This window comes from Erigeron canadensis, chromosome 1 (genome assembly GCF_010389155.1).
Source record: "Erigeron canadensis isolate Cc75 chromosome 1, C_canadensis_v1, whole genome shotgun sequence".
Taxonomy (NCBI): Eukaryota; Viridiplantae; Streptophyta; class Magnoliopsida; order Asterales; family Asteraceae; genus Erigeron; species Erigeron canadensis.
This window is the reverse complement of record NC_057761.1, coordinates 49,195,756-49,217,591: the sequence shown is the minus strand read 5'-3', so window position 1 is coordinate 49,217,591 and position 21,836 is coordinate 49,195,756. Positions and strand designations below refer to the sequence as shown.

The following is a 21,836-nucleotide window of genomic DNA, read 5'->3' as shown; positions in this document are numbered from 1 at the left end:
TACTAATTTCTAACTACTAACCCGTTGTTAAAAAATTAATTATCTTTTTTTTTTTTTTTCAGGCACGACCTATATTCACATAAAATATACACAACCACTGAACTCAATCATATGGAGTATTATATTATGAATAGAAATAATATTATATGGAGTAATAATTAATTATGATTAACTTATGCAATAACTCTAGTGTTCAACTGTTCATGGATGGTTAACCGAGAATTTTATGTTCATTAACCAATAGTAATTTTGGTTTAACATCTTTTTTCGGTTTGATTCAGTTAATCCCTCCAATTAATTAACCTATCTTTTTACAGTCTTAGCGATTGTGTTAATTAGAATCTAACTAAATTTTAAATGGCAATATAGGGCTTAGTGAGTTGTTTTGGGTATAGTAGTAGTTGTTTTCCCTATTATGTATTGAGTTGACCCTCGAATCCCTTCCAACTCCACAAATTAAGTACAGTAGTAACATAGCTACAGCCTACACGGCTTCATTTTTTCCGACTCCAATATATTTGTTCCAATCGATATGCATATATAATGATAACTTACGAAGCTAGAAAAAGATTTAATACAGACTAAGATTTCACCCCATTGTACATGATCGCCAAACGTGAGTATGTATATGAGAAATTAGTAATGAGACAAATTAGTAGTAGTTGTCCTGAGAAATGCATATTACTACGAGTTCTTAAAGCATACATCGATAAAAGCTACAAGACAATAAGCTAACTCAAGTAAGCTTGTGCTTATTGGCCTTTCAAGAGCATAAAAAGATTATTTTCAAAAGCATATAGTGAGGGCGATGGCATGGACGGGTCACGGTGGTGAGTGGTGGGACGACACACTTGCATACCGCCGCCGTCACCTAAGCACTCACGCGTGAAGTATTTTGAGTGGTCAGAACACGCGATTTGGCTAGTGAGTGGTGCGAGATTCGAGGTGTATTTGACCGTCAGGAACGACTCTTTCCTTCTTTTTTTTTTAACAGATTTATATATATGTGTGTATACATATACACACACACAAACAACACACACTTTCTAAAATGGCAAACAATGAAAATATGACTCTTTGGGATGCTAAAAATGCGATACAAACCCACTTGAATAACGACGACAGGCACCGATATGCCGTAAACAACATAATTCAGAGCATATCTGAGAACAAGGCGGCTTACCAAGCCGAAATCTACCGAATTGAAACTCCCAATCGGGTTCGTACTGCTATCGCATCTGAGTATGTTGTATATCTTCGACAAAAGATGAATTGGCTTAATCTAAGTTATTTTCCAGCTTACCACCGCCTCTATGACATTAACATCCACGCTAGACCACGGGCAGTTCTGGCATGGTAGTGTCGGTGGTGGTCGATATGTAGATTATCATACTGACCCGGGGGAGGAGTATGTATCTCCTCAACCCGGAAACGCTGCCGAGTCTTCTGAACCGTATTGGTACATTCATCGCAACGAAGGCGACAGTACTGTGGACTCGGACTATTTCGAGTGTTAGTATTATGTAATGTTTTTATTATGTTTTTTTAGTATTATGTAAGGTAATTTTTTTTATGTTTTTTAAGTATTATGTAAGGTATTTTAATGGTTTTAGTGAATTATGTAATTTTTTTATGTTTAATGAAATTTGGATTTTTTAAATAAAAATAAAATTATAGTGGGTGATGGGTGAGTGGTGGGTTGGTGACAATGTTATCAAAATTTGAAGGAGTAGTGAGTGAATGATAGATTTGAGGTGGCATAATATGATTGATTGGAAGTGAGTGTTTTGGTTGCCAACACCCTAACTAAGTTGCTTTTTAACTTTGGCATTGTTAAAGAGCAATAAGCTATTAAAGAAAATAAAATAAAACCTACCTCATATAGACTTTGACTGTGTTTTAATAAAGCTGAGATTAATGAGCTAGTTTATTAAACAGCAATATAGGAACATGATCAAAAATAAAGAGGAGAGAGTAAATTATAAATGAATAGAACCAACTAAATATAATGAAAACGTGACACACAAATGTAACGACCAAATGATTTAAAATAGAAAAGGGTTGTATAAAACAACGGCAAAACAATATATTACACACAAAGAAGTCATCTTTACAAGAACAACTGAATCTTGAGATGATTCTTATTGTTGATGTACATAGTTAACAAGTTAACAGGAAACTGGTAATAAAGACCCAAGAACTCAAGCACGAAATGCCAGAATATTGTGGTCTCGACAACTTTTTCCAAGAATGCTTCAAGACAGACTGGGGGAAGAGGCCTGTCACATTTGGTGGTGGCGCCCAGAGGCTGCTTGTCTCGACCGTGACAATAGCTACTTTCTGGAACAAGTGGTGGCTGATCCTCATTGCTGGAAGACTCACCGGGGTTTGAACCTTCCCCGTTTGGAGCATCATCGGTATCTTCTCTATCATCTTTTGGTTCACCAGAGCCACCAGCACCACTATCACTGCCACCATCACCACCCTTCGGGATTCCTGGAACAAGGTCTTCCCGAGCTTCTACACCAACTCGTCTCAGGTGTAACTGTCATCATTTATTTACAACGTTAAAAGAAAACCTATTGTTGGCTTGTCACATCCTTCAGGATTTGGCTACAGTGCGATCCATTAACTTATGATTTTATCAATGGGTCGATTTGGATTTTTTCTAATCCAAAACAAGTAAAATGGAACAAATTCATACTAAAGAAGGAATCGGTCAAATGCACATAACAGGTCAAACAGGCTTAAAGCATCCCGGAGTGAAATATTTTGTGTTATGACCTCCTGCGTTACTAACTATAAAAAGTTGGATATGTGTACCTTAAGATGGAGATTAATTTCATCAGGGCGTGAAAGAAATGGAAAATCGCCCCCACTTTTAATGTATGCTCTTCTTGCACCAGGAAATCTTTCACTTACTTCATCTTTGAGTTGTTGAGGGATTGCACATTTGTCGTTTGTCTTGAGGATATAAAAAAAAACATGGAATACCATTTAAAACAGTTCATCCATTAATATACCGATACTTTATCCATAATTTTGTAAATTATGCTAATATCTTTCTTATTTTCGTTAAAGATAGCTGTACTAAGAAATGCATATTACTATGTGTTCTTAAAGCATACATCGATAATAGTGATCAAAGAATCTGAAAGCAGAAGAGATCCAACAGATGCAGCATCACTTGTTAAAGTCAACCTTGAAGCCAAATCCTCCCTTGATAGGGTCTCAACCTGCATGTTTTATAGTTTTAGCTCTGGGTGACTTTGGTCTTTTCTTAAATTGGAGGGATGAAAATACGAAAGACAAATATCAAATATGTACAGTAGGGTAACATTCTTATGTAAAACTTATACATGTTTCACGAAGATTAAGAATTCTCTAATTAACAGTTTAGTGTTTAAGGTGGCAGACTCCATGCTAAAAAAACATTCTCCACTAACAAACTATAGGGAAAAAAAAGGAGAAATGGCATAAAAAGCTAGTAACTTTGATTAAATTTTTATTTCAGGCAACCAACTCTTATTTTCCTGCCAACTTTTTTACAGCCAGAAAAAAAACAAAAATTTTCGGGTTAAGGTGCCTTAGAAACTGGCTTCAGGCACCATGGCAGCATAATGTTAGAAAGAAGAATATAAACTTAACATGATGTTACCAACACAACAATTGGCATGTCATCAATTTGATGAGATAAGTAGATATCCAGTTTTCCGGAGGTTAGTTATACATTATATGAAACTTTGATAACTGTCAAGCCTAAAGTTATTTTTTTGTTACATTAAATAAGAATTCGACAAACGTTGGTAAGCTTTTTATGCAACTATCCCTAAGAAAACAAACATGATGTATCAAAATATCACCTGAGCAACAACGAAGTCAACAGAATCAGCAATAAATGGTTCATGTGGACCATTGGGAATTCCTGTTAGAACATAACGTTTCAGCAGAAAAGAAGGGGTCCAACTAACGCTACAATAAAAAAAAAAAAAAAAAAAACAGAGAAGATTAATTGGGTAAGATTAAAATGGCTAGCACTATATCTGAGTATCTGCAATGTTAAATAGATTAAAATATTAACACATACACAGGAGCCCAAGGCATGGCAGCTGAAAAATATTTTGTCTCCAAAAAAGCATTTGAGAGAACCAATGACTTTACTCTCCGCGGTCGATGTTGAGCAAAAAGTAGTGCTAAAAATCCCCCAAGGGACGTGCCATAAAGATGAATCTGTTAAAAAATAAAAATTAGCACTCGAGTAACAGACTATCACAACAACTGCATGTCAATAACAGCAAAAAATAAAAATAAAAAACAAAATTGGTATTTATTTATCTATCTGATTCTGATATTATAAAATACCACTTCAACAATTGATCTTGTCGAAATGCAATTAGATAAAATATTAAAGGTGACTGAATATCTTACATGGTGGACGTCAATAACATCCAAAAACTTCTCAAATGCTTGAACCCACTCGTTACTGTTCCATACTCGAGGAATATCAACAGAAATCACTCGATAACCCTGAGAAAGAAACAAAAATATACATAGAAACCCAGCTTGGATCATCTAATACCATGGACCATGGTTTCAATTTAATATACTAAACAAGTTTTATGGGTGTTCAGATTTTGGTTTTGAACTGATTGCCTAATTATTGCGACATGTAGTTGCAATTATCGATTTTTGATGTATGGATAGTTGTTCTAAGCTTCTGATTATTTAGTGTAACAAGGGCCACTAATCTTGCCTAACACCCCCTTCATTTAATACCTTAGAAGACTTTTACCCTCCACTCAACAGCTATATCTCTTTTCCTCACATGGATACTTTTACGTGCATATTTTTCTTACTATATCAAAATTATCTGAACACTATAACATCTGACTGTTACAACTTAAAAAGCAAATCCAAAACGATCTCCTATGGCCTACCGTATCTATTATAACTAATTGTTTTTCAGAAAACTGAAAATCTCATATTACCAGCAAAATGTACAACATCCAAAACCCCCTGATATCTCTCAAGCGTGAAAATGTGAACTATATAGTAACAAGTCGAACAAGTTCGCTATTTCAACTAACAAAATGTACTCATATATAGGTACGTTGGGGATACAAAAGGACATGTTCATGGAGAAAAGTAGTACCACATATTTGTTTTGAATTACCATGATACGTAAAATATGTCATATTTCCCAGAAACTCAATTTTATGTTGAAAAAGTTCTTACTGGAAAAGTAATGACAGATCTAACCTTCATCGAGAGTGCCATGATTTGTTTGTAATAGACATCTGCGGTACCAGCAGTGCCAGGAAGACATATCAGTGGAGGCACTACTTTGGGACCAAAATCATAATACCTCCATTGTTTTGCACCGATCTGCAAAAAGGCATTTTGCTAAAAGTTCTATTAAATGGGAAAGAAACCCATCTGAAAGATATATTATTTGGTGCTCACGGCTCAACAACAAACGGAAACAGTTAAAATATTAACAAAGTTCATGTCAATTCAGTATCATATTTGAATACAAAAGGCATGCGTTACAACCTAAGTGGTTCCTTTAGCTTCATCACAGCTTCATCCACCATTATAATTCAAACCCATGCATTCCTCCAAACATTCTGTTATACTAGACGTATGCCCGCGCAATGCGACGGCGATGGTGGTAGCGGCGGCAATGTGGTGGTGGCGGCTGTGGCAGCAGTGGTGGGGCGGCAATGGTGGTGAATGTAAAAGTAATTGATGTTAAAGGTGGTAGTATACTTATTTTAAGGGTATTATACGTATATTAGGTGGAGATGTTTAAATTAGTGAATACATGAGAGGGGTATTTTGGGTAGTTCAAAGTTGTAATTTGAGAAAAGGGGAAGGGGTTAATGCTTTATATAGTATAGTCGCGTTCCCGCGCGATGCGACGTGTGGTGGTGGTGGCGGTGTCAGAGGCGATAGCGGTGTGGTTTAAAATGTAAAACTAATTGATGTAAAAGGAGATAGTGTACTTTTTTCAAGGGTTGAAGGATATATGTTGTAAGTAATTTCATTAAGGGTATTATAGATTTATAGGTATATTAGGAGGAGATATTTAAATTAGTGAATAAAGGAGAGGGGTAGTTTGGGTAGATCAAGTGCTTTTTTGAGAAAATGGGAGGAGTCAAATGCTTTATAAGGTAGTATAGAAGTATAGATTATAGATGTAGATTATAGATATAGATATAGATTATAGATAGATAATTTTACTTCAAATACATTAACCATAATTCTAAATCACCGTAACTCCCAAAAATTGAACTACTATCTAAAAAACAAGGGGTGACAATTCCCAACAAGAAACACGAGACCACAAACAACAGGAGATAGAGGCAAAATGGGTTTTGGACTTTGGTTCATATATGGGTCGAGACGACTAACATGTTTCATATATGAGTTGAGTTTGGGTTGACCTTTTTATCCAGGTTTACAACCCGTGAACCAGTTAAAATAAAAAATAGGAAATTATAAGCTCAAATCTTTAGTTCCAGATATTGTAAATTCTTATGATTTCTTATAAGAAATCTAAAAATTTAATGTGTCTGTCTGTTTATAATTGGGTCAATATCACTTATATTGTGGATTCATATACTGAAGATCTTTAGTAATAATTTTAATCATGAAAGTTTTGACTTGCCATGGGTATAACGGAGCGGCGCGACTAACCTGCTTCTAAGTGGGTTGGGTTTAGGTTCAACTTTTTTATTAGTAAATGGGTTGGGTTTCGGTTGGGTATACGAACCCACCAACACATCAAACCAATCACGACATGAGTGATTTTTGGATTTACCAAAAACTAGTTTATACATGCAAATTTACCAATTCAGTAGAAATTTCCAGAACAAGTTAGAACAGTCCAATTTTGAGCTAAATTTCAAAACTAAAAGCACACCCACATCAAAATCAGGTTCACTGTGACATTACATCAAACACTTAGTCATCAATCAAAACTACAAATAGGGTTTTCACACTATCAATCAGTGATCTAACACATAACATAAGATATATATATATAAACACACTAAATTTGAAAATTCATATATAGAGAAAAGAAAAAAAGGGGGAGACTTACAGGGATCTTGTGAAGAGGGACCTGTGACTTGAAGTAGATATAATCACCAGGGGCTGAAAATCCACCTTTCATTTATCTATTATGATCAAATTTGATTTTATAAATACCCAATTCCCTTTAACTAGCAAAGATTTATTTACGGTTTTAATTAATTTATTAATACCTAAAAAAAACTAGTAAAATTTGATGATGATCAACGTTGATGGGGTTTTGGTCAGAGAGTGGAGTTTAGATGATGATTGGAGATGGAAAAGCTGAGCCACGTGATCAGACGGCCTTGACAGATCAGCAGCGTTTCCCCATTGCACCAACAATGTTTTTAAAACCGGGTAACCCGCTAGTGAACCGGGTTACCGATTTGTTTAATGACAACTAGTTTTGGGCTTGGGCTGTTTCAATGACCCCGGCCGGGTTTATTGATTTCATGATTTGTTTTTATAAAACTAGAAAATTTATCTATAAATTATCAAAAATTTTACGTCTGAGTTTAAATTGAAATTAAAAACAAAATTTCGAAATTTCCATTAGTACATGGGGCATATGGTAATGGTAGCAATGACTGATTGCCGGTTTAAATTATCTAACATAAGTGTATATAAAAATTGTTACTGGAAGTCTAGAATATTTAACAATAAAAATGATTAGATAGCATAGTATATATTAAAAGTAGCGAAGGCATCATGATACTATGATTAAATAACTTGCCATAAATAAAAAATATAAAAAACCGCTAGTCGGAATTTGGGTAACATTTTTTAAAATATTTAAATAATAAGACACCACTCTTCTCTTTTACAAGATGAATGTCCACGCGATATTACCGTAATGGTTGTAGAGTTAGCGTGTGGTGGCGGCAACAGTTAGTGGTGTGATGGCGACGGCGTGAGTAGCATAGTTTATTGATGTGAAAGGGGAGTGTAGTTATTTAGAAATTAAAAGATAGATGTTATAAATAAATTTATTAAAAATATATTGGTTATTAAATAGACTCATGAAAAATATTAGTTATTAAAAGAAAGGAGAGTGAGTTTGCTTAACTAAGGAGCAATGGTAAAACATATAATATAGATTTGTATATTTTTGTATCTAGCACCTTGTAAAATGGTACTTCATTAATATATTTTTTTCTGTTTAAGAAAAACCTTTTTCAAGTAGTTTATGATTTTGAAGCTTATACAAACCATAAGCTAATAAGCTACTAAATTTTTAATAGCCAAACAAAGCGTTAGTCATTCAAAAGTATATTATATAATGTCTCTAATGAAGATCAAATTGTGATCGGGCATGTTTTACGACAAATCAACTAGCCACTTGAATGATAATAAACTTTTATCTAACATAAACAATCAATATTATAGAATAAATTGTGTGAATACATGCATCAGGCGACTAGAACAGATATAAATGTAGATACCCTTATTTTAGCATCGAGCCCCTACCGTCGTCATCGCCTACCTTATGTCCTTGCCCATGCGTTCGATGACATATGGAATAAGTTGTTTGTTGATTGAGCAATGTTAGAGTCACAAATTAATTACAAATAAATTTTACAAACTCATGTCTAATCAATCAAATCAAGGAATAGAATAAAGAAAGAGAAAATAATTTAACATATAATTGGTCCACTAATTTGCCATATCATTTTGTAAACATTTGTTTGTATTTAGTTCTATGTTATCAATTTCGATGAAATTTCGATGGTATTTCGTTGGTGTACCGGTTTTTCCGTGGTGAGACATAATTTCGGTTAGGATTTCGTTTCCGAAATTTTTGGTGGTATTGACCGAAATCTGGACTTTTCAATTTCATTGATATCGGTGGTTTTACCGGTTTGGTTCTTATTTTTCAATTTTTTGGGCCAAACATAATAAAAGAATGGAGAAAAGGAAGTGGAAGAAAGGAACAGGGGATATTTAACCTTAAGCTAGTAGGAAAAAGAAATAGCGGCTAAAATAAATCACTGTTCCGGCTGAAATTGAAGAGCATGAGAAAGAAATAGCTGTAGTAGGACTTTAGAAGAAAGGAGAAAAAGAAAGAGACAACACTGAGTTTGAGAGAAAAAGTAGAACAATAGGAATTGATGATATATATGAACCCACGTGTGATAAAGATGATACATTAGTCCAAAACTCCAAATATGTATGTGCTAGATTTCACCAATATAATATATTAATTATTAAATAATATTATTATGAATATAATATATACTAGGAGCTAAGATCTTACTGTTTGCTGTGAATGTTACATATTCAAAGGAAATTTATATACGAAAATGAGTAAAGGCAACCGAAATATGATCTGATGATAACTATTTTATAAATTTTAAATTTGACTTTCTTTTATAATTTTGATGATATTTGTTTCATATTGAACTTAAAAATATATATGAAATATTATATTATATGAAAACTTCTATATATTAAAATATATAGATATACTATATAAAAAATCTAAATTTTATATATAAAATATCTAAAATTTATACATATATAAAATATTTTGCCTACTACTAGAATTACCGAAATACCAACGAAAAAATCAAAATTTCGTATACCAATACTTGACCGAAACACCGAAATTTATGTCCTTGACTACTTAGATTTAGTTTGTATACGCATTTCTTTTGTTGATATGAATGTTTTGATAGGGTAGAGATCCCCTCAAATTATCCCAACTTGAAGGGTAAAGTTGGGAGGATCTTGGACCTTAATTGATTCAAAATCAAAAGTTAAAATTAAAAAATGAATATTAGATTTTGACCCTTAATTTTAATTTATGTATTTAATTTGATAGGTTTATATTCTATATAACTTGCAAATCTAATGTTGGCACATTAAGTTTACTAATTTTTTATTTTAATCTTAACTTTTATTTGTTATGTATCAACATCATTTTTTAAGACATGTGTTTGGGCTATTAAACTAACCATATTTATCATGATATATCTCAAATTTAAACAGCTTTATTGTAGAAGGTTTTCTTCGTCATTTGTATCACCTTTAGTTGATTATAAAGCTTGTGGGCATTAATTTAAGCGAAAAATCAAAATATTGTTAGAAGCATGGTAAAATCATGTTTTTCCCTTACAAAATTTCCCTTGAAAATCACATGTTTGAATATAATTTCTCCTTCCAGAAAATCATGGTAAAAGCATGTTGTAAATGTTATTAGAAGTATACTTATTAACTCTTTAATTTAAACGTAGTTAAGACCATCATGATAATCCAAATTTTTTTTTCATTTCACAAGGTTGTTTCTGTTGTTGTATTTTACGAATTCATTTCTAACAATAATGCTCGTAAGACATGCTATCAAAAACTATGTTGAGTTTTATGTAATATTGCAAATCAACTTAACATCGATATAGATTCTATATGCATCATATGTGTGATAAATGACTTTTACAATATATGTAAGTTTATGTTCATTCCGTCCCCTACCAAGTACCAATGACTGACCTCCTTCCTTAATTGTCATTCTTTGGTCGGCTCATGTTCGTATATTGTCAAATGTCGTCCTCGCTCTCATGGGACGTATACACTTAGGGTTGTTTGGGTTAGCTTTTATTTTGTTGCTTATGCTTATATTTTATAAGTACAGGGCTGGCCCTGCATATGGACGGGCAGGGCGACGGACCGGAGCATTACTTTAAGATTGGGCATACAACTAATAGTCCATATTTCATTAGAGTATGTTCATTTAACCATATTTTTAAGCTAGGTAATGTTAAATCTTATTGAAAGTGGTTTGATAAGTAAAAAAGAAAAGAAGCAACTATATGTAAATGGACATGGTGGATCGGACTGCAGTTTGGGGTTATGGTTTCATGGGAAAAAAGATAAATAGTAATCATTTTTAAAGCCTTTTTTTTATGAAAAGTTTTGGACCACATATTAATATGAATTTTTGAATATGCCCTTTGTTTACATATAAACTTCTAAAATTATCCTTTTTTTAGTTTATTGAATTACCCCTACTATTATTTGAGTAGTAATAATGAATTTGACTTAAGTATACTTATTTTAAAATACTTAAAATACAGTTGAAAAATTACTATCTTTTTTATAACTAAAATATTACATTTGACAAATAAATATGTATAATATTAAATTACTAAAAATATATACTTAAATTTATTATTTTTTTACATGTAAAATAATTGTTGAACTTGGTAGTAACTTTATATTCTATAGTAATAAACGTATAAATATACTAACACTGAAAATAAGTATAAATAATAGAATTTTTTTTATTAAACTAATAAGACATTTTTAACTTGTTAATTATGGCAAATGATCCAAAACATCAATTTCGAATGATTTATATACTTAATAACTTTTACTAGTATTTAGATTTGAATTGTGACTGATAATCATCATAGAATACTATCAGAGTATTCAATATCCTCAAATATAGCTTCCAAATCTACCGAAGACTTTTAATTTCTAGATCAATGGAATGGATTAAACTTTTTAGTTTAGATTGGCAAATGTTAGACTATGGTAAGATAATAGATAATCTATTTTAAAATCACTAAGAAATTTAGTGGTGAACAGATTGTTTCTCTATAAATAATATATCACATGATTTATGTCAATCTCCTAAAGTTGGTAAAGTTTATTTATATTATGTGAAATCGACTTGTATAGTCTAACTTTAAAGCATTTATTTACAGTGTGTTTTTTTTTTAAATAAATTTATATGGGCAATTTTAAACCGTCTCGATCTGAGCATCAAAAACCTCAGGATCGGCCCTGTATAAATAGCTTATGGTTTTTTCTAATAAGTTTATAAACTTTTATTTAGTGTTTGGATTAGCTAAAACAAACATTTAAATAGGCTTTTTTTAGGCTAAACGGAGTGAGGGGAGATGAAGAGTGGGAGGAATATCCGTCATGTGGCAAGAATATTTTGGTAGGAAAAAGGGGGAGTGGTGTTGGAGGCGAGAAAGGGGTTGGTCAAAGAAGATTTGGGCGAAATAAAATTCCGCCTGGAGGGGGGAAGGGCGCAATCGGCGAGCGGGGGTGGTGTTCCAGGCAAGATTTGGGCGAAAAGTGAGGGAAATACGCCCCACTCCGTCTAGCCTTAGGGAAAATAAACAAAAAAGTCATAAGTCTCCTAAAATAAGCAAGTCCAAACACCCCCTTATTCAAATCCTTAATGTCTAGATCTAATTTAAAAGGGGTATCATATTAATTACTACAAATAATAAAGTAATTAAAGGTTTCACTAGCTTTTGTTACCACTCTAACAGCCAAATGAAATTCATTGGTCACTAATCGTAAAACCGCTTGCCTTAACTAATGAGTATAATTGAGCAAGTGAATTGAAAAGATGTTAGTTGTAGGGGTGTTTATCAGTTCGGTTTTCGGTTTATTTGGTCTATTTGGTTCGGGTTTTTCGGTTTTTTTATTTTTATTTTTCAAAACCAAAACCGAACCAAAACCTAATTCGAAATAGAAAAACCAAACTGAAAACCGAATTAGAATTCGGTTCGGTTTCGGTTTAAAACCGAAAAAACCAAATATGAAAACACACAAATTTACCATTTCTTTTTGTCTAAGTTGTGATTAACCAAAATAGGTTCATGATTTCAATTTTCACCAACGTAGTAAATTTAAACCATATGAATAAACAAATAACATAAGCAACTAAACTCTTGTTTGTCATCATTATTAGAAATTATTCATCAACATTTAAATTTATCTAATTTCATAAAAAAGTTAATATGATAAACAAATAGACATATAAAGTAAAAAAATACATTAATAATTGTTCATAAAAAAAAGATACGAATTAAATATTTTTAATAATACATAATAGTAATATATGTTATTCGGTTTTTTCGGTTTAACCAAATTCATTATCCTTTACCCATAACCAAACCAAAATCCGAATATATAATTCGGTTTCGGTTACAAACCAAACCCAAAACCAAATTCAAAAACGGTTTTTTTTTTTCATTTTTTTAAACGGTTCGGTTTACAGTTTAACCGGGTAAAAACCAAACCGTGAACACCCCTAGTTAGTTGTGGTTCCTAGCACTTTCAAAACTTTTTTTCCCCCTAATTAGGGGGTACAAAGTTATTGGCTTTAACTCACATTTTGATGTTGATTTAGTTTTTGAATAGTCTCAGACACATTTTGAAATAACCATAATAGCTTGTACTAAGTATAAAATATGTTTTTAAAGCACTATATCCTTTGACGATGTACCCCTCCGTATCACTATATGAAAGACATACAATACGAAGCATCCTCACGAAGGGCACAAGCTCGGAGATGCTTAAACTCGATCGGTCAACCGAAGGATTAATACAAATCCTTCCCAAAGATAAATATATTCTTGTCTAGTCCGGAATATTCTATGATATATATCTTCCTAAGGTAATAGATCGGATAAACATGGCAAGAAGAGTTTGATACGAAGAAGGAAAGGGGAAAAACCCTAACATTCTCCTCCAAGAAACCTCCTCCTATAAAAGGAGGAGGACTTCCCACGATTCAAGGATCATACATTCATTCGACAAACATTCACACTCATACGATCAAAGATCGAAACAAAAACCCTAACATAGTCGAACACGAGTCGGCAATCAACTAATCAACCTTAGATGGCATAAAGGAATACCGTTTCTATCTTCGGGGAATCGTCAACAAAACCTAAAACCCGTTTTAGGGTTTATCACATATTCCATAAAACCTCTCGACGCGGTTTGGTGCACAATCATCCTTATACTAGTTACTAGCTTAACGCATACTAGATTAATTTATATAATAAATAATAATGTTTTTATATGCTTCCGAGATAACTAATGTTGTGGCCTTGAGGGGACGGTAGTTCTATAACAATGAAAAAAATAAAATAAAAATATTAATACTCGTACATTTTAAAACAAAATGTGTTCTAAAGTTTTATTTAAAAAAAGAAAGGAAATGAAATAAAATGAAAGCAAGAAATTTTTTAGTTAATTTTGTGTCATGGTTTTTTCCTCCTAAAAATGAAATAACTCAAAAGGAAATAAAATAATCATTGTTTTTTATATCTTTTTTTTTCTTTTACTTTATTATCTTTATAAAAGTAGCAAGAACATAGCATTTGAGCTAAATTATAGACTTTTTCCAAAAAAACTGTTAATGTTGATTTCAACATCATATTTTAATTTTATTTACATGATTAATTACTTTTATGAAATAAATAAGAAAGAAATAAATATAAGACAGGGATATACGTAAGTACAGATATGAAAGTATCGCATATTAGTTTTTTCAATATTTATTATATAATAAATAAATGATTGAAATTTTATGTTTTTTAAGTATTAAAATATTAAATTTACGTCTTATACCTAAGTTTAAGTAAATGAAAGCCTTTTACTTATCCTTCAATAAATAAAATCAAATAACTACTGGTTAAATTGTTTTTAGTTTGTTATAAAGCATATTACTATTACCCCCAAGACCTCTGGGCTCTGGTAACCAATTCCCTTTTATATTATGTATAAATGCAGTAATTAATTTTTTAAAAGAAAGAAAAGACATTTTTCTTAAAAACTTCCACATGCACCGCTCTTATGCTGACTAGATTGCTCTCTTATTTCACAGTAACTGTTATCTACGAGTATTAATTTACGTTGTGTGGTAACTATTTTATCATTTTCTCATGAATGTGTTTGGTTTGAAATTAACGTTGTCACGATACTTCACACATTTTTTCCCTAATCGTCACATCGGACGAGTGACATCTAGTTTAGTTTTATGTCCTTATCATTTAATTATATTTAATTAATAACGACATACGTTATCCGGGCGTTGTTCCGAAAGACGTTATATTTATTGTGTTTCATACTATGTAAAAATTATTACATGCTTTTAGAAATATTATATAGGTCAAAACCTGAGTTGATATTGATTTTTTATTGAGTAAGTAATTATGAATTAGAAAAAATCGACAATATAATTTTATAACAGACTAATATATTATATAGATTCTAAAAGATAATAAGTATGAAAGTAGAACATTGGAAATAAAAAAAAATTAATAATACAAACATAATTAAAGTTAACTTCCTAAATCATTGAAAATAGAAAGTAAAACAAAAATAAATCATAATAATAAAACATCAACCGAAATAACATTGAAACAAATAAGTATTGCAAACAAATTTTTCGGAGATGATTATGTATATATATTCCAAACATACACCATATTGTTATGTGTATATATACTATGTAATAGTTCACTTGTAATAATATGAGATAATCTTAAAAATGTTACAATCTTAAAAAATAATAATATGCAATTAAAATAAGTGATCTTTTGTAAACAAATTGGAATCAATTTAAAAGATTAAAACATAATTTGTAATTAAGAATATAGGATGGGTCCAAAAGAAAATGAAGTGGCACATTAAGAAAATGAAAACGGACCCAAAGAAATAAAATGGTCCGTTACTATTATTTGCATGCATTTCCGTACCTTTGTCTTTAATATATATATATTAATTTCTTATAAATTACACTTACATATCTATCTCATTTATTTATTCCAACATCTTCATGAGATAGGACTTGTATGCCAAATCTCTTTAAAGGTTTCGTTTAAACATGGTGATTTCTTGCCCTCCTTTAAACATGGTGATTTCATGCCCTCATCTTCATCACATTTCTCGCCGGCCGGAAAACATGGTGATTTCTTTTTCTTTTTTTTTTTCATACCCACCACCACACGTCCACACACAGGTATATACATACATACATAACACATATATACATACAATACCATTATTTTAGTGTTGAATAAAAAAAAAGACCAAACTGTTTCGTCTCTGTGGGAACGGACTAGGCGAAACGAATGGAAGGACGAGTCACACCTAACGGTGTGCACTCGTCTTCCAAGCTCGAACGAATGCAGGGATGAGCATGAACGAGTACGTTGTGATTGATCTAAGTATTAGGACTTTCTTGAATCGAATTGTTTTCAAGAGGATTGTATAAAAGATTAGCACTATTGAACTATAATTATATTCATACTACATTGTTTCTCCACTTTAAAGTCATATATACTGCCTACATAGCATATTACCCCACTGTTTTTCACCAAGGTCAGCGATACAAAGTCTATACAATGTCTATTTTTACCCCCCTACAAGGTAAAAATAATGGAAAGTGATCCCTACAAAACTTATTTTTACCATACACAACAAATATATGCATTATATGGTTGTACTGTACAATTGTGTAATGCATACAGTGTTGTGAATGGCTAAAAGTTGTTGTGTGGGGATCATTTCCCAAAAATAATGAGTAATAGTGTATACTAGTAGCTTTAAAACCCCGCGCTGCGGGGTGTCAATTCAATTTTCGTTTTCAAATAGTTGTGTTGTTTAGTGTAGTTGCGTTGAACCTCTAATCGTCTAATTAAAAATTATTATGTCATAGATAAATTTGTTTCAAATGTACATTTATTTAATATCAAAACCACATTAGCTTTTGTCTGAGCTATACGGAGTTTCAATTATTCTGATTACATTATATTATTTATGATGTGTCGTTAAATATGTTAGTTTCAAACTTTTGGCATATGAAATAGATATATATCTAAATCAATACTACAAACGCATCTAAAAGTTTATAGTATCGAATATATATTTAATATGTAAAATAAACCAAAAACAAAAGGAAAAAAAGTAACGGGTAACAGAAAGCACGAACTTGATGCGATGTGACAAAATGCAAATAATATTACGTGTTGTTATGTGGATGAATAGTAACTCGTCACACTTTTATAGGCTATGTTATGCATTTATAATAATCAGATAATTTATTTTAAACGCAATTTTAAACACCCCTGAAAAGTTCATCGTAGCAAAAAGCCTACAAAAACAAACAAAAATTTAAGCCTAAAAGTTATGAAAAGCCCAAAAACAAAGAAAATCTGGTTTGGCCACCGCCCGTTACTATTCATCAGTTCAATCGTATTGATGTAGGTATATAATTGTTACCACTTACCAGTGGACAACCATCAAAAGGAAGAGAAACCATTTTCTCTAGAATAGTGCAAACGTTCACGAGGTTAAACTAAGTAAACTCCTTTTTGACACCACTTTCACCTTCTTTGACCTCTTTCCGTCCAAATAAAATAATTATTCTTTTATCTCCCTTCATTATCCACTAATCAAAAGACAGTACAACTTATGCTTCAAAAAGAACAACCATCTATAGCTATAGCTAGGTTCGCAAATCCCAATAAAAGTCATTTACACACGGACTCTATAGTAATGTCTATTTGTCACATCTTTAAAATAAGCAATTTCCTTAAGATCTCTAATAACATCATTAACAAGACTAAATTTTATTACATTTACATGGCAGACTAAACATCATATTATACAACTACTACAGCTTATAAACATACAGTATAAGACAATGTTACTAATAATATAACGAAATAGTTACACTAGAAGCTCTACATAACCCACATTAATTAACTAACACGATGATGATAAAAATAAAATTACTACTGTGGGGACATTAATTTGACTAGATAATTTACTATTAAAACACTATGGTCCTATACTTGATTCATTTATCATGATTACTAGTTGATAACTCATAATAATAATATAATATTTCTTCCTCGTTTCTATCACAATCAACATCAAAAACCTAAAAGTATCACCAGCATCATTTTCCCCCTTTTGACTCCAATTAACTTTTCTTCATTTCATCCTCCACCGTTGTCTCTCTCACTTCCGCCGCCGTGTCGGAAATCGAATCGTTCCCACATTTTCCGTATGCCGGCGCCGATTCACTTGACGAGCAATCCGAATCTGAACATTTTACATGTAATACAGAAGGTTAAAAATTATTTACAAAAATTAGATTTACAGTGAAATCTTTGAACAATTTAAAGAAAAAATAAAAAATTGTATATATATAGGTACAAAAGTATAATATAAACATATAATTTGAAATGTTAGTTTTGTACAATTGTACCTCTAGAAGCTTTAAATGACCTCTTACAGTGCAAAATAGCACTCTGGATTCCATCCTGTTGCTGCAGCAACGAATCATCACGGCGTTTAGACGACATCATACCCGGCGGCGCAGCCGCAACAACCGCCGTGGAAGCCGACCGGCTTTTCGCTAAATGCTTACAAACAACTCGCAGTCCAGCCGGTAAATTACCTTGTTTCAATCCTTTACCATTACCAGACAGCAACGGCGGTTCAGAAACTTCTAGATTTCCCTCCTTCACCGTCGATAACTCTTTCCGTTCCTCCGTCGCCGGTGACGACGATGGAGACATCTTCTGCTTAATAGCTAGCTGACCTGAAAACTTCAATTTCTCGCCGTACCGTTTGGAAACACGAACATATAACGGCTTAACTTTCCGTAAATATCTCTGCATCGCTTCTTTTGAAAACTTTTTCTCCTCAGCATTAACAGAAATATCTTCAGAAACAGTTTGCTGTTGGTGTTGTTGTATTTGCGATTCAACGACGTCGTTTTGTAGCTTTTTTTGAGTTTTGGAAGTACTGTTGTGTCGTTTAAACAACGATACAATGGGTACTTCTTCAATAAAATTACTTTGTTCGTCTTTCTGTTGCTTCAATTCTGTACTAGTATTTTCAGATATTTTCATTTTTTTCAATTTTAACATCATCACTCGGAGCTTCGTTGCGGATTTCAGCAAGGAAGCACGAGGCGATGGTTTCGAAGAATGTGTTCCTCCAAACGACGTCGTTTGAACACCAGAATCATCATCATCAGTAGCAACAGCAACAAAACCTCCTTTAAAAAACAAATCATCAGAAGGAGAAACAGAAACGTTGACGTCATCAGTTGTACTATCACCGCTAGAGCTACTCACAAGCGCAAACTTCAACTCATTTACATCTTCAACGTCATCCTCCTCAGATCCGTCGCTATCTTCGTCATTTTCATTTTTGTCATTCTCGTTATGTAAGCTCAACTCCAGGTCAAAAAACGGTCCGTGATCGTTGTCATTGTCGTCGGAACCGGTGTCGGACGTTTGAGTGCTGACTCCGGTGACAATAGTAGTTGTGGTGGCGGTGGTGGAAGTAGTGACGTTAGCATTGGGAGTTGTGTCACTACCGCCATTACTTCTCCAATATCTTAACAAGCTGAAAGCATCCATATTTGGAAGAGCCAGAATAAAATGAGAAATGGATACTAGTAACAAAAACAAAAATGTGAGAAAGTAAAAACAAGTTTTAAAAAAAAAAAAAGAGAGAGAGAGATAGAGATAGAGAGTAGGTTGTGAGTATGGCGTGTTTGTTTAATGTGTCTGTGTGTGAGGAAGTACAACAGAAAGAGTCAGAGGTGAGGTAAAAAAAGTTATTTTTGCTTGTCTTTTTTACTATTGGGAGTTTGAAAGAGATAGTAGTGTTGGGTTTGTGTAAATATAGATATAGATATTTATTGTTATTTAATTTAAAATAAGGGATTTATGTCCCAATCACACATTTTTGTTATCTAGACAACATATACTATTTGCAACGATAGTCTCTGTAAATAGTGTGGGTCCCTCTGTGTGTAATGGTAAATTTGACAAAAAAATAATGGCCCCTATCAGTAATCGCTGCAAATAGTTTGGTTTAATTACCAAAAAAATGGTCGGGATACCAGTCGCCAAAAAATATTTGATAATAAATACAAAAGTTATCAAAGTTAAAGAGTTATAAATGCTATATAGTTCTAGGTGATATGTTGATTTTAAAAGAGTACATGTAATACTACTAGGCAAAAGTCACCCCGACCAAGACATTAGCGCGCGACGTCACCGTTAATACTCTGACACCGACAGAGAGACCGCTAATTTCTCTGCCAAATTTAATATTACAGACATGGGGCCCATAATACTCTTTCTAGTGGGATTAACTTTTTTGTCTGGTGTTGTTACACTCCTCATCGTTAAAAAAATGGAGTTTTGAATTATGAAGATTGATGAAAGTAACTTTATTATACTGCTCGAAATTAGACAAAACAGAGTTAAAGCATTTTGCGGAAGAAGACGGTACACGATTCTTTCCCTTACGTATGGCGTATTAAATAATAATAAATATGTATATCAAGGATATGTCTAAAAACGAGGATTAAATAATTGGATAAATGTTCAAAAAAAAAAAATAATTGGATTGTTTCAACTTTCAACTCAAGATAAAAGTTAAAAGGGATTAAATATTTGTTTGTTCGAAACTAAACATAATATATTGTTGCTTTTTAAATCTTTAATAACTTACTGTTATACATATTGGTTGTGGGTTGATACGTAAAACACTAATTATAAATTGATTTATTATTTACATAATATTTAATAAAATAACTATTTAAATAAGAAAATTTAGGGTAATACAAATGTAATTTTCTAATAAGGTAAAATTAAAAGTGTTCTTTTTTGGGAAGAGACTTTAACATATTTACAAAGGTTTTCTGTTAATTGTATTCTCGGATCACATTTTAGTATACGTATAATAAACTCTAAATTTTCTTTGTAATCGATGAGTTGACTAATCACAATGTCACAAGCAAATTAAAGTAGGAGGGATGGAAATTCATTGGATTAGACAAACTAATCCAAATTTGTAAAATATAAGAACATGTATGGATGATATACAACTTCGTTTTTAAATACGACAGTTATTGGTATCGATAATCCGATATTATGGATTCTATCTTGTAAGATTATTACTAAGTCATGTGGGTTGTAGCCATTACTAAGTCATTTGGTATAGCCACATTAAGGGGGTGTTTGGTTCAAAAAGGGGAAAAGGTAATGGATAAAGAATACTATCATTATAAAATATATAATAATAATAATAATAATAATAATAATAATAATAATAATAATAATAATAATAATAATGGGATGTGAGATAAGGAGTGGGGTGTTAATTGTCATTCCCCCCAAATTATTGTATAATGGGTCATTACCTATTTCTAGTATTGATTACACATATTTTTCTTAACCAAGCATTATAAATGATTATCTTACCCATTCCTCACCCCCAAATACATAAAACCAAGCACCCCAGTTTTTTTCTTTTAAACGGCAAATTATCAATATAAGTTCATCGTTCCAAAATAAAAAAAAAGACTAGATCTAGCTAGTGCAAGCAACAACATTAGGGTATTCAAAATTGAAGATTTGTGAGCCACTAGAGGTTAGAGAAATCTTAATGTTACATTTTACATAAGATATTATAAACCACACACAAATTTGCATCTTAGCCTTGACATTAAAATATGTCACGTTATTTAACAGAAGTGTTTCAAAAATACATAAATTTCTTGTAAAGTGAAATGGTAACGTGTATATATATATATATGAATGATATATGATATATCTGCCTTTTCCCCACAAAAAGGTGCGTCAATTTCTAGCTCTAGAAATATATAAATCGGAGAGTATAGGGGTTTGTCTTGTAGTTTGGTTAAAGAAACGGTAACAGAGTAGTCATGTGATTGCAGTATATATGTAAGCGTGTGTGTCAGAGGAGTGAAATTCATATTTTGACCCCTTGTCTTTTTTCTTTTTTCACTTTTACACCATAACTTGTTTTCCGATAACGCTAATTCCTTCCAAAAAAATGCCCTTAATTTATATAAAGCTGGTAATTTTGATTTATAAAAGTCGTTAATGATACACTATTTAGCATGTCATTGTGTAGTGTGCGTGAATAATTTGTAATCGTAAATTTTTTTT

At 32.1% G+C, this 21,836-nt stretch overlaps 2 protein-coding genes across 2 annotated transcripts; both read right to left on the bottom strand.

Annotated features, from left to right (window-relative positions):
• Nucleotides 1-2,044: 2,044 nt before the first annotated feature.
• On the bottom strand, nucleotides 2,045-7,386 carry LOC122607927 (maspardin). The gene is made up of 8 exons (XM_043781004.1): nucleotides 7,106-7,386; nucleotides 5,260-5,385; nucleotides 4,429-4,527; nucleotides 4,088-4,230; nucleotides 3,864-3,972; nucleotides 3,129-3,236; nucleotides 2,824-2,964; nucleotides 2,045-2,545 (listed from the first exon to the last, which is right to left on the bottom strand). Exons 1-8 carry the CDS (start codon nucleotides 7,175-7,177, stop codon nucleotides 2,111-2,113), a joined length of 1,233 nt encoding a protein of 410 aa, XP_043636939.1. The 5' UTR covers nucleotides 7,178-7,386; the 3' UTR covers nucleotides 2,045-2,110.
• Nucleotides 7,387-17,591: 10,205 nt separating this feature from the next.
• Nucleotides 17,592-19,293, bottom strand: LOC122585815 (probable membrane-associated kinase regulator 2). Its single transcript, XM_043757938.1, has 2 exons — nucleotides 18,104-19,293; nucleotides 17,592-17,937 (listed from the first exon to the last, which is right to left on the bottom strand). Exons 1-2 carry the CDS (start codon nucleotides 19,266-19,268, stop codon nucleotides 17,816-17,818), a joined length of 1,287 nt encoding a protein of 428 aa, XP_043613873.1. The 5' UTR covers nucleotides 19,269-19,293; the 3' UTR covers nucleotides 17,592-17,815.
• Between the last annotated feature and the right edge of the window lie 2,543 nt (nucleotides 19,294-21,836).